The sequence below is a fragment of the Chelonoidis abingdonii genome, chromosome 2 (genome assembly GCF_003597395.2).
Source record: "Chelonoidis abingdonii isolate Lonesome George chromosome 2, CheloAbing_2.0, whole genome shotgun sequence".
Classification (NCBI taxonomy): domain Eukaryota; kingdom Metazoa; phylum Chordata; order Testudines; family Testudinidae; genus Chelonoidis; species Chelonoidis abingdonii.
In genome coordinates, this window is record NC_133770.1 from 4,197,024 (window position 1) to 4,209,966 (window position 12,943).

Below are 12,943 nucleotides of genomic sequence, written 5' to 3' on the forward strand. Positions count from 1 at the left end.
GTGGCTGACCTACAATGTATCATATTTCATAGAGAGCCTCCTCTTGCCTCAACCCAAAATGTATTCACAGGTAATTTCAGAGTTTCACGTGAATCAACCTATTCACTTATCACTGTTCTTCCCAAAGCCTCATGCTTCCATTAAAGAAAAGGCACTGCACTTCCAGGACATCAGGCAGGCCTTGGCATTTTATCTGCAAAGAGCAAAACCTATTAGGAAAATACAAGACTGTTGGTATAGCAGAGTGATTGCGAGGACAGGAATTATCAGCCTAGAGACTTTAAGTGACTGATGCATTTAGAGATCCAGTGTTATCAGTTGACAAGTGTTCTTCCTCTAGATGGGGTGTGGGCCCACTCTGAGAGCCCAAGCAACCTCAGTGACATCCGAGATATACCAGTAATGGACATTTGTAAGGTGGCTACTTAGAGCTCCATCCACTTCTTTACAAAACTTTATACCCTAGTCCAAGGTTCTTCAGCAGATGCAGTCATGAGGTCAGTAGTGTTAGCGATCCATACCGACTGCATCCTCACACCCTCCTTCTGTTTGAGTACTGCTTAGCAATCACCCACATGTGGAATACACATAAGGACTAGCACTTGAAGAAAAAATGAAGAAGGTTACTTACCTGAAACCTGAGGTTCTTCAAGATGTGCGGTTCCTATCTGTGTTCTAATATCCACTCTCCTTCCTTTCTGCTTTGGATCTTATCTGATTCATTGTAGGAGAAGGAACTAGGGAGGTATTGCCCTTTATGCCCTCAGTTCAGAACACAAGGAGAGCAACTGCACATGCATGGACCAACAGAGACTACTTGCTAGACATCTCCTGTCTCAAGTGCATGGAGTGCAAGGGTATCCATATGCGGAATACAGATAGGGACCACACATCTTGAAGGACCTCTAGTTACAGGTAAGTAATCTCCATTTACAGCAAAGGCTCCATGAAGCATGCTTTTTGTCTATGACATTATGTTGTGTTGTGAAAATAAATCCAAACTGGAAAGGGACATAGAACTGAATTAGAAAAAATAGCTTATGAAAATGGCATATGAATCAGCTGGAATCCATGTGGTGCTTTGTTGAGAGGAGCTACCAGATGCTAGTGAAATTAGATGGTAGAATGTTAGTCTGTGTGACAATTTAAATACCTAGATTCAGTCCTGAGCCGTGTTGGGAATGTGGATACAGATGTCATGGTGGTGCATGGAGAGCACTTGGTGTAAACTGAGGGAGTTGACAGGAATTTCTGCAATAAGAATATGCTAGGTAAACTAAAGAGCAAATTATATAAGGTCATGATTAGGTCAGCCGTGATGTTCGGGTTGGAATGTTAGCCAATGAGGAAGAGAAAATACTGCTACTACTTCACACTGCTGTAATGAGACTGCTCAGGTGGATGCTGGGTAAGACGAGAGCTGTGGCTGTGCACTGAAAAAGGACAAGCCATTATGCAGGTAGTCCCCATCAGAGAAAATCTGAGGGCATATCGACTGAGATGGCTGGGTCGTGTGAGACAATATGTGAGAGATTTTGTCCAGAAAGTACCAGATCTAGTAGTCAGACTCATGGGACAAAGACCAATGAGGAAGACCTAGAAAAAGGTGTTTCAAGATGCTGAAGGAGAATGTGAAGAAAGTTGATGTTAGCTTGGAAGACGAAGAATAAGAGCTGCCGATCCTGATTGATGGGATAAGGCGAAGAAGGTGATGATTAAAGATTACTTTAAGAGCTCAGATCCATCACTAAAGTTTGAAGGTGTTGGGATCTAGGATTGATCCCAGTTTAGTGAAGATAGCATATTATCAAAGCTTCCAGCAAAAACCCACCATTCAGAGGTGGGAGGGTTTGGCTAAATTGTATGGCTAGGGAGTGAAAAATCTGGTACACCTTCAGCTATTGCATTAAATATGCCCAGAATCTGATTAAATGATTCTTTACTACCTCATACCCCACAGCTCTTGCAGAATGTGAAGTTCCAAAAACTGGGTTATCTTTATTTGTGGTTAGTAGTCAAATAAATACTGACTTGTGATCCAACTTTGCTTTAGTCTTACCAATGTGATCACAAGTTCAATTTATTGATGATTCTTTACCCTGTTGTTCATATTGTTCACTGCCCCCTGTGAGTCTGAGGCCATGTCTACACTGTAAATTGACTTAACGTTTGTCAGCATACAGCCACTGCAGTAATTACATTGCTTGTGTATGTGTACGCTTTTGCTTCTTGTGTCAGCAGTGCGCCTCCTCACTGGGAGCACTTGCATCAACTGTACTGTCAGTGTGGTGCATTGTGGGATGGCTTCTGAAAGCCAGTAACAGTCAATATAAGCAATGTCAGTGTCTACACTGAGACTGAGTCACCCTAACTACATCAGCATGACTTTACACCTCTGGTGGAGGTGGAATTAAGACAGTGTAGGAGGACAATTACAGGGGCAGGAGCCAAATTTTAGTGTTGACACTTCTGTAGTTAGGGTAACATAAGCTGCGTTGCGTCAACCTAACTCTGTAGTGTAGACCAGGCCTCAGGATTTGTTGGAGTGCCACAATACTACTTGCACCTGTATACCTTTCCCAGTAATATATATTCTGTACCAACCATTTAATTTATTTGGAGAGGGTCATACCCTAGCTGAAACAGTGAACAATAAATATCAATGACTTGGCTTTGGAAACTCAAGTGTACTGCATAATTGGTATAGCTTAGGTATAGGACTTTTTAGTTCACCAAGCACAGTAGTGAGACTATCGGTTATGGCTGGAGAAAGTGAGTCCTGTAGTGTTGATTAAAGGAGGTGGTCAGATTAAAGAATAAGTTTTATAAAATGAATTTCTTAACCTTTGTCAACACTTTAGATCAGCGATATGCAGGCTGAGGCTCTTGAGCTGCAAGTGGCTCTCTAACGTGTCTCTTGTGGCTCTTTACAGCACATGATATTAAAACATGGTGTTATTTAACTATTACCCAATAGTTACTAACCAATCAGGATACTTTTACTATGTTATTAACCAAGTGTAGTTGATAAAATAATAATACTTAGTCAGTCATTTTGCTATGAGAATAATCTATATAAAATAGTAAATGAAACAATGAAGTCACACTACTGTGGCTCTTTTGGGTAATGTTGATCGCTAGTGTGGCTCGTGAACCACTGAGTTCTGAATATCATTGCTTTAGATTATTAAGAATCTAGTTTTTAAACTTAATTTACTTCCCACCATTTATACTGGTGTTCACTTTTTCTGTATTTCACTAAGTTTGGACAACGAAATTAGACTTTTTTGGTTTTGGTCACTATTGTGTTCTGACTTGAGTGCCTTCAGACTATGCTGTGTTACATATGGAGCAAATACTTCAGGAGAATATTTAAATCCAAATAAACTGTTTGAAAACACTTCTTTTGGTTTTATTAGGGTTTTGTGTAAAAAAACAAAACAAAACAAAAAAACGCTTGTTTTTAAAAGCTGAAATTTTGGGCTTAAACTGACTGAACAGTCTCCTTCAAGAATTTCAGAGCTTCTGAAGTCATTGGGAACTGGGAGACAGTCGATGTTTGTTGAATAAAATAAGAGTCCATGAGCCACATTCTAAAGCCTGAATACGTTGCAAGTTGAGTTCTGTTAAGTGCAGAGTCAGGCGTTGCCAGTGCTTGGATCAGAGAAGAAGGTCCTGTTAGTAATTTAGTTGATGGTGGTGCCTTGTAAGTCAGGAGTAAATCAGTGTTCCTGCTTGAGATAGCCATAGGCACTATGCAACCGGAGGCACAGTTTTTTTTTAAATATGATGGAAAACAAGGTTCTGAGCACATGTGGTCACTGAAGATCCCATGGTACTTTTTTCAAGTGTAGAGATGTAGCCAGCTGAATGTATTTGTGTATCCACATAGGAATTCTTCTATATTGCGATTTTTAAATAAGTCATTCTCATTCCTGTTTAATGCATGCTGTACATTGCCACGTGCCAGAAGATCACCAACTGTACCGCCTCATATTCTGCTAGTGGATTTTCAGGCTATAAGACTACATACCTGACTGAGAATTAGGTCTATTAAAAATAGAGTATATAGTGGAATACAGTAATTTGAGACACTTTGGTAACACACGTGTCAAATAAGATGTGTAGACAAGGATGCAGACTTTGGAATATTTTGTACTGTACCTTTTGCTGCCATTTGTACAAGGTGGTTTATCTGTCATTACCACTAATAGGAATTATACACAGTCATATAAGGAAAAAATAAGCCCCTTAAAGGCTAGTTTGTAGGTGCTTTTCTTCTTCTCGTCATCCCCCATTTATAAACTTCAGAACTAGCAATATTTAGTATACTGATTTCTTTAACTTCTGTTAATCTCTGCAGAGTCCGTTCCAGTGATGGGAGACGCGTCTGTTCCAGTGATGGGAGACGCGTCTGTTCCTGTAGTGGAAGAGCTGATGGTGTTTGAACCTTCTGTTGAGCAACACAAGTCAGCTGTTAATGAACCTCCAACAGGTAAGTGGACTCCAGAAAGTCTGCCTAAACTGTTAGCTGGGGACTTAAATATTTTGGCAAATCCTGTATGAAGGCAACTATGAGACCTGAGTCTATAAAGGAAAGTCTTACTAAAAACCCTGCAGTACAGTAACTGGTGTAAATCCAGATATAGAAGTTCCAGTAAAATTGTTGAACACCAAGTAGTGAATTTATCCAAAATAAATATTGCTCTGATCTGTCTTAAACTCAGCCTCCTGGTTGCAGCTCAACTCTGCTGTCAAGTATGCACAAAAGGAAATGGCTCACAAGGGTATTTCATGTATACAATATGGAACTGATATTTTGTTGTCCATTTTAGGACTTTGCATTGCTTTAAAGCACTATGGAATCTTTGGGAAAATCAAGGTTTCAGAGAGAGATTGAGTGCAAGCCGTCAAAAGGGCTGCTTACCCATCCCTAGTGGCAATTATTTTGTGTACATATTATGGTACCCAAAATATGTACTATAGGTTCCAAGATATGCCAAGTGATGTACAGACAAATAAGAAGACATAGTGCCTGCCTCAAAGGGCTTTTAATCTGAATAGGGTCTGTTAGATTTTGTTGCTGGGTAGATACATTTTTTGACAGTTTTGCCAGGTTGCTTTAGCTAGAGAATTCAGGGATTGAGGACAGGGATATAAAATGAGAAATGTTTGTTTTCTGGCAGTGGGCAGGGGATTTTATTGTGTATGGGGCATAATTATTGTAGTCCATGCTGTACAATCAGAAGAAGCTAGCATGGTCCCTGCTGAGTCGAAGTTAGGATCTAAGTTTGACAGACAGTATAGTTCAGAATCTCAATACGGGAAAGATAAGTTGTAAAATACACCCTGGTAAAGATAGCAGTCACTTTTTAAATGTTATGCACTTAATTCTTTAGTGTCTTAACATTGGTAGGCTTTTTGGTAGAAGGGAGTTTTTAAAGGGAGAGGTTTTAACTAAAAGCAGCAGGCTAAAGAATGAGCTCTGTGGGGTGGTGTGTAAGAAGTTGTGAATAAAAGAGCAAGACAGTGTGAGCAGATGTATTTAAACAGGCAGTTTTAAGAAGTGGAAAGGCTTCCAGGAGACGTGAGAAGGAGGAAATGAAGGCTGAAACACAGATTCTTCTTCAAGTGGTTGTTCATGTCCATTCAAAGTAGGTGTGTGCGCACCGCGTGCACGCCAGCAGGAAGATTTTCCCCTAGCAGCACCCGTAGGGTTGGCCCTGGCACCCCCTGGAGTGGCGCCACTATGGCACCCTAAAAAGGGGCCCGCCGACCTTCCACCCCCTCAGTTCCTCCTTACCGCCAGTGACGGCTAGCTGGAACTTCGCTTGTTGACAGCAAGTTTAGCAGTGTCCATAAACCTCGTGTATATAGTTCGTGTATTTAGTTAGTGTATCTAGATGAGTTGCACATAGTTCTTTGCTGTTGGGGGTTCACTCCCCACCTACTTGTCACCCCACCGGGGCATGCCTGGATCTCCCAGGTTTAAACTCTGCAAGGACTGCGGAAAGTTTGTGCCAAAGAGTGACTCGTACTCTGCTTTTCTGCGGTGCCTCAGGGAGAGCCACCAAAGGGATCGGTGCACTATTTGCAAGGGCTTCCGTCCTAGAACTCTCAGAGACAGAGCACAAAGACTTAGAGTTCTTCTGATGGAGGCTGCCTTGTGGCCACCTTCGTACCTGGAGCTGGCCAACACAGTGCCCAACACGTCATCGTCGGTGCGGAGCGCCCTGGCACCGGCATCAGGACTTAGGGCCCAGCCCAAATCCTCTAAAACCCGGCACCAGAGGGAGTCGGGTCATAAGAAGTCAGCTTCAGTGAGGCACTGCTCGCGCTCCCCGGTGCCTGCTAAGAAGAAGAGGTCGGTGAGGGTGCGATCGCCCTGCCAGGACCTCCACAGGTTGACGCCGTCCGCTGGTACAAGTGGACAGGCTGGGCTACAGCCCGCAGCTGCTCCATCGACTCCCGCACCGGAGAGAGGGCAATTGAGTCCAGAGCGACCACCATCTCTGGGCCTTAGCGGAGACGTGCATCCCCCCTCGAGGCCGGAGGCATTCGAGGCAGGCTCAGACCTGCTGAGACTCCCAGTACTGGCCTCCTCGCATTGTGGCAGGGAATTGCTGACCATAGCTCGTCCCCCAGTACAGTTTAGGGCCAAGCTGGCCATGATGTCGCCTCCTTCTCCGTCCCGTGCCACCCAGGCGGCACTGGACCAGAGAGACAGCTCCCCGCCTCTGCGCCGTTCTCCGACGACGACGGGTGCCACTCCCCCCAGGTCCTCTTATTTAGAGACCTCAGACTCAGAGGCGGACTCTTATCGCTCCAGCTGGTCGCGGAGCAGATCGACCGACTTCAGGGGTGAGCCACCAGCGGCACCCACCACAGTGGCAGCAGCAATGGCAACCGCCCTCTCATTGGCCGTTTTGGACCCCCTGGGCCTACCACCAATCAGTGGGCCAGGCGTTTGGTCCTCGCTCCAGGTCGGCCTCGGTCTCCTCGGCATCGATGGCCCCAGCGCAGTTGCCTCCTCCATTGGCATCATCGCTGGGCAGGGGTGTGCCGCATCTGAGTTCAGCACCCCCTAGCCAGGCACCGGCAGCGACCACAGTACGTGCTCAACAGGTGCTGCCAGACACGCCAAGCCGTTCATTGGCGACCCCGGTACTGACCGCGGTGCCTCATTTGGAACTGGCCCTGCAACTTCAGTAACGTGTGTCGCCGGACCCCGAAGGGCTGGAAGTGCCGGAGGATGGACCAATCCAAGTGATTTCCTCCTCTTCTTTCCTGGATGAGGCGGTCGCGGGCACAGCCATGGCACCGGCCCTGGAAGACACTAGGATCCTTCAGCAACTGCTCAGGCCAGCGGCTCAGAGCCTCGCAATCCAGGCTGAGGAAATTGAGGGGGACGTAGATCCGGTAGTGGACATCCTGGCTCCATTGGGACCATCCAGGGTGTCCCTACCATTGATCGAGACCATAGAGGACACGTCCCGCACCTTATGGCAAATGCCAGCCTCATTGGCCCCTACTGCCAAGAAAACAGAGAGGCGTTATTTTGTGCCCTTGAAGGGGCATGAGCATTTGTACACCCACCCTTCCCCGGACTCCCTGGTGGTAGATGCGGCCAACCAAAGGGAGCGTCAGGGTTTCAAGGGTCGACACCAAAGAACAGGGGCGCCAAAAGGCTTGACCTCTTTGGTAGAAAGGTGTACTCCATGGCAAGCCTTCAACTACGCATAGCCAACCAACAGGCTGCCGTAAGCCGATATGGTCAAAACACATGTTCGGCCATGTCGAAGTTTGCTGAGCTCCTTTCCCGGGACTCAAGGGCAGAGTTTTCGGCCTTGTTGGAAGAGGGAAAGCTAATCTTCCGAGCCTCCCTTCAGGCTGCCCTAGATGCAGCGGACTCAGCCTCACGCTCCATGGCAACAGGTCTGGTCATGAAGCGGGGAGCTTGGCTCCAGGTCTCGGGCCTCCCCTATGAGGTCCAGCAGACTATCCAGGACCTCCCTTTCGAAGGGCAGACGCCGTTTTCGGACAAAACAGATAAGCGTCTGCATAGTCTAAAGGACTCGAGGGCTACGCTTTGCTCGCTGGGCCTGGATACCCCGGCAACCCAACGTAGGCAGTTTAGGCCGCAAGCGGCCCCGTGCCCTTACCAGCCTCAGAATCACCCAGAGGTTGCACGCAGATGGGGCAGGAACGGGAGGAGGTGTCACCAGCACCACCCGTCTGACCAGGCATCTGTCCAGCCAAGACCATCGTTGGATCCTAGGCCCCCTGTTTGATAGTACGGTCGAGGATGGCCTATCAATCAGGACTCTGGATCGTTCTTTCCCTACCTTTGGGTCATGTCTGTCCCTCTTCTACCATGCCTGATCCCAAATCACGCCGGACAGTTGGGTGCTTCACACGGTAGAGAGGGGATATTCTATCCAGTTCTCCTCCCTCCCACCCCACCAGCCCTCCTCTCCGTCCCTATTCAGGGACCCCTCTCAGGAGCAACTTCTAATTCAGGAAGTGCGGTCCCTCCTCACAGCTGGGGCGGTGAAGGAAGTTCCTCAGGAGCTCAGGGGCAGAGGCTTCTAATCCCGATATTTTCTAATACCGAAGGCAAAAGGGGGCCTCAGACCCATCCTGGACTTGCGGCAGCTGAACAAGTTTGTGAAAAAGCATAGGTTCCACATGGTCTCCCTGTCTTCGATCATTCCCTCCTTGGATCCAGGAGATTGGTATGCCGCCCTCGACTTAAAGGACGCATATTACCGTAATCCCCCGACACTGTCGGTACCTCAGGTTTGTCGTGGCCGATGCCCATCTATAGTTCACAGTGCCCCCGTTTGGCCTGTCAGCGGCACCAAGGGTCTTCACGAAGTGCATGGCAGTCGTGGCAGCCTTTCTGCGCAAGCGAGGTATCCAGGTATTCCCCTACTTGGATGATTGGCTTATAAAGGGCCGTTCCAAGGAGCAGGTGGAAGCTCAGGTGCTTTTCATCAGGCGGCCGTTCCTCAAGCTCGGCCTCCTCTTAAACGAGGCCAAGTCCACCCTGTTTTCTACCCAAAGGATAGAATTTATAGGGGCAGTTCTGGACTCAACACACGCCAGAGCGTATCTTCCGGACTCCAGGTTCCGGTCCATGTCTGAGATCATTCTTGATCTGCACTGCACCCCGACCACCACGGCAAGAAACTGCCTCAAGCTGTTGGGCCACATGGCGGCGTGCACCTATGTGGTGAGCCATGCCAGATTCCAGCTCCACCCACTACAGTCCTGGCTAGCGACGGTATACCGCCTTGCCAGGGATCCGCTGGACTCAGTGATGACTCTTCCCCAGGTGGTGCTGAGCTCTCTCCAATGGTGGCTTGACCCTTAGAAGGTGTGCTTGGGGATTCCCTTCGCCACCCCTCAACACTCCCTCTCCCTGGTGACGGATGCCTCGGATCGGGGATGGGGAATGCACTTGGGGGATCTCAGGACACAGGTCTTGTGGTCACAGTAGGACCTCAAGTTACATATCAACTCAGGGAGCTGAGAGTTGTTCGCCTGGCTTGTCTTACCTTCCAATCCCACCTGGCCGGCAGATGTGTCTCAGTCCTCATGGACAACACATCAGCGGTCTTCTATATCAACAAACAGGGGCGTGCATGCCCCTCTCTCCCCTGTGCAGGGAAGCCCTCGCACTGTGGGACTTTTGCATTCAGAATGCTACCCACCTGACGGCATTCTACCTCCCGGGGGAACAGAACGGCCTGGCGGAAGCCCTCAGCTGCTCTTTCCGCAGCCACGAGTGGTCCCTTCGTCGGGATGTAGTGCGCTCAATCTTCTGGCTCTGAGGTCATCCCTAGCTAGATCTGTTTGCTTCAAAGGAAAACAGGAAGTGTCAGCGGTTTTGCTCCCTCCGGGGCCACAGCCTGGGGTCTCTGTCGGACGCCTTTTTCCTGTCGTGGAAGGAAGGGCTGCTCTGTGCCTTTCCTTCATTTCCCTTGATACACAGGGTAATTCTCAAGATTGTCAGGGACCACACCCAGGTAATCCTGATAGCACTGGCATGGCCGCGCCAACACTGGTACTCCCGAGCACCCCTGACGCTGCCCCTGCTGCCGGACCTGATCACGCAGGAGCAGGGCTGCCTCTGCCACCCAAACTTGCAATCTCTCCACCTCACAGCCTGGTTGCTCCATGGTTGAACTCGGTCTAGATGCAATGTTCCCAACAGGTCAGGCAAGTGCTGCTCAGTAGCAGAAAACCCTCGACCAGGGCCACCTACCTGGCCAAATGGAAACGCTTCTCCATCTGGTCCGGTCAGCGAGGGCAGGAACCATTGCGTGCCCTGACTCCCATTATCTTAGACTATCTGCTCCACCTGAGACAGTTAGGCCTTTCCCTCTCCTCAGTTCGAGTTCACATAGCGGCCATCTTGACTTTCCACCTGGGAGAAGGGGGCACCTTGGTGTTCGCAAACCTGCTGCTTAGTCGTTTCCTTAAGGGCATGGACAGGCTATTCCCGCATGTCCATCAACCAGCTCTTACCTGGCACCTGAACCTGGTCCTCTCCGCCCTCATGGGTTCTCCCTTCGAGCCCTGGCTTCATGCTCTCTTCTGTACCTGTCATACAAGGTCGCTTTTCTTGTAGCGATCACCTCAGCAAGGAGGGTATCAGAGCTCAGGGCGCTGACATCCGAACCCCCGTACACTGTCTTCTATAAGGACAAGGTCCAACTTAGACCTCACCCGGCTTTCCTTCCCAAGGTTGTCTCCCAATTCCACATGGGACAAGATATCTTCCTACCAGTGTTTTATCCAAAGCCACACTCTTCCAGTAAGGAGCGGAGGCTGCATTCCCTGGATGTCCTCAGGGCCCTAGCCTTTTATGTTGAACAGACAAAGCTGTTTAGACGGTCCACCCAGCTCTTCATCGCGGTGGCAGATAGAATGAAGGGGCTCCCGGTCTCCTCTCAGAGGATCTCTTCGTGGATTGCGGCCTGCATACGGGAGTGCTATCGTATAGCCAAAACTCCTATTCCTCTGGTTACGGCCCACTCTACCAGGGCACAGGCCTCCTCTGCGGCGTTCCTGGCTCAGATCCCAACTCAGGAGATTTGTAGAGCGGCCATGTGGTCCTCCATCCACACGTTCATGTCGCACTATGCCATCACGCACCAGGCTAGGGATGATGCCACCTTCGTTCATGCAGTGCTTCAGTCAGCAGTGACCTCTGACCCCACCACCTAAGGTTAGGCTTTTGAGTGACCTACTTTGAATGGACATGAACAACCACTCGAAGATGAAGTAACTGCTCTTCTTCGAGATGTGTTGTTTATGTCCATTCCAATACCCACCCTCCTGCACCTCTGTCGGAGTGCCGGCAAGAAGGAACTGAGGAGATGGAGGGTCGGCAGGCCTCTTTATAGGGCACCGTAGTGGTGCCATTCCAGGGGGCGCCAGGGCCAACCTTACGGGCATTGCTAGGGGAAAATCTTCCAGCTGGCGTGCACGTGGCGCGCGCACATCTACTTTGAATGGACAGGAACAACACATGTCGAAGAACAACAGTTACTAAAAGGTGGGTAACTGTTTTTTATGGGGGTGTAGAGAAGATGAAGAGAAGCTGAGATTTTCTGTGGGAGGCCAGTGTAACCAATGAAAGGATAAGATTAGGGGAATGGAATAGTCAGAACAGTAGGAGAGGGGACATAATTTTACATGATCTGAAAGGGAATGGGTTGAGAATCAGGTTAGCTAGCGAGGAAGGGGTGACAGTAACTGACACAAGTGGTGACCAGAACCTGAACAAGGATTTTGGTGATTCAGATGGAGAGGAAGAATGAGAGGAAATTCAAGACAATGCGATGACAATGGCTGATGGGAGGAGACATGGTATAGGTGGGCAAAAAAACGTGGTATTTCACTATGCTTAGTTTGAGCTGCTGAAGAGACAGCTAGAATGAAATTGGAGGGATAGTTGGAGAGGTGAGATTGGACAAGTAGGGAATTATGGTAGTTGGAGACATGAGAGTAAAGAGTGCATTTGTAGATAGTGTAAAGTAAAAAGAAGAGGACTGAGGAAAGAATCTGGAGAGATCTCAGGAGAAGTGGGGGAGGAGGATCTGCCACAGGAGCAGCTGGTGAGGCAGGACAACAGAGATGTAAAAGCCCAAGTTGAAGAGAATTATGGAGTGAACGAGCAGGCAGTAGAAAAAGCGGTTCAGGAATCCCTTAGACTTACGCAGGAGCAGGTCAGACTAGGCTCATACTTACTGGAGAGTTTGGGAAGAACAGTTTCAAAGGAACAAATGGTAACTGGATTGCCTGGGATTAGGAGGGAGCCAGAGGACAAGAATTCAAGGCACTGTGAATAGACTGCTTTCTCAAGGAACTTGGAGGCAAATTGGGGGAGGGAGGAGATTAGTTGGAGAGGTAAATGGGATCTCAACTGTTACAAGTGGAAAAACCACTAACTTAAAATTTGTTGTAAACAGTATCGTCTGCCCCAGCTGTGGTAATGGAACAAAAAATGACCGTCACAGAAGCCTCTACTCTTGGTGCAGATAGTACTCCTATGCTAGAGAATGTGGAAGAGAATAAACCGTCTCCCAGCAAACATATAGAGCATCTTCTGAAGCCAAATGAAGAACTCCTAGAGCTGGCAGGTGAGAGAACCTATAAAGCTGGGTACAAAATCAAGAGGGTGGCTTTGTTGTGGAGTCAGCATTTTTGACTGAGCTTAACTCTTTTCCCTCCCAATTGCTCACTCACACTATTCCTCTGCCTTTGGCAGAAACCATGCAAAGAAGACTTCAGCTCCAAGGTGAATGTTTTGGAAAGTTATGAGCATGTGAAAATGGGGGGTTATATTAGAAACTGTTTCTCAGCCTCAACCTGGGGGGTAATCATTGCAGATTTCTGTAATGTAGATATGATTTTCGTTAAGGACATGGGA

General features: G+C 48.2%; 1 protein-coding gene across 14 annotated transcripts in view; it reads left to right on the plus strand.

Annotated features, from left to right (window-relative positions):
• MAP4 (microtubule associated protein 4) overlaps positions 1-12,943 on the plus strand; it is a 314,214-nt gene that overhangs the window by 210,199 nt on the left and 91,072 nt on the right. For all 14 annotated transcript variants that reach the window (XM_075062117.1, XM_075062115.1, XM_075062111.1 and 11 more), the window contains 2 exons: positions 4,364-4,495; positions 12,483-12,653. In XM_075062117.1, the coding sequence (XP_074918218.1) occupies positions 4,364-4,495; positions 12,483-12,653 (303 nt within the window). The remainder of the gene's footprint in view (positions 1-4,363; positions 4,496-12,482; positions 12,654-12,943) is intronic.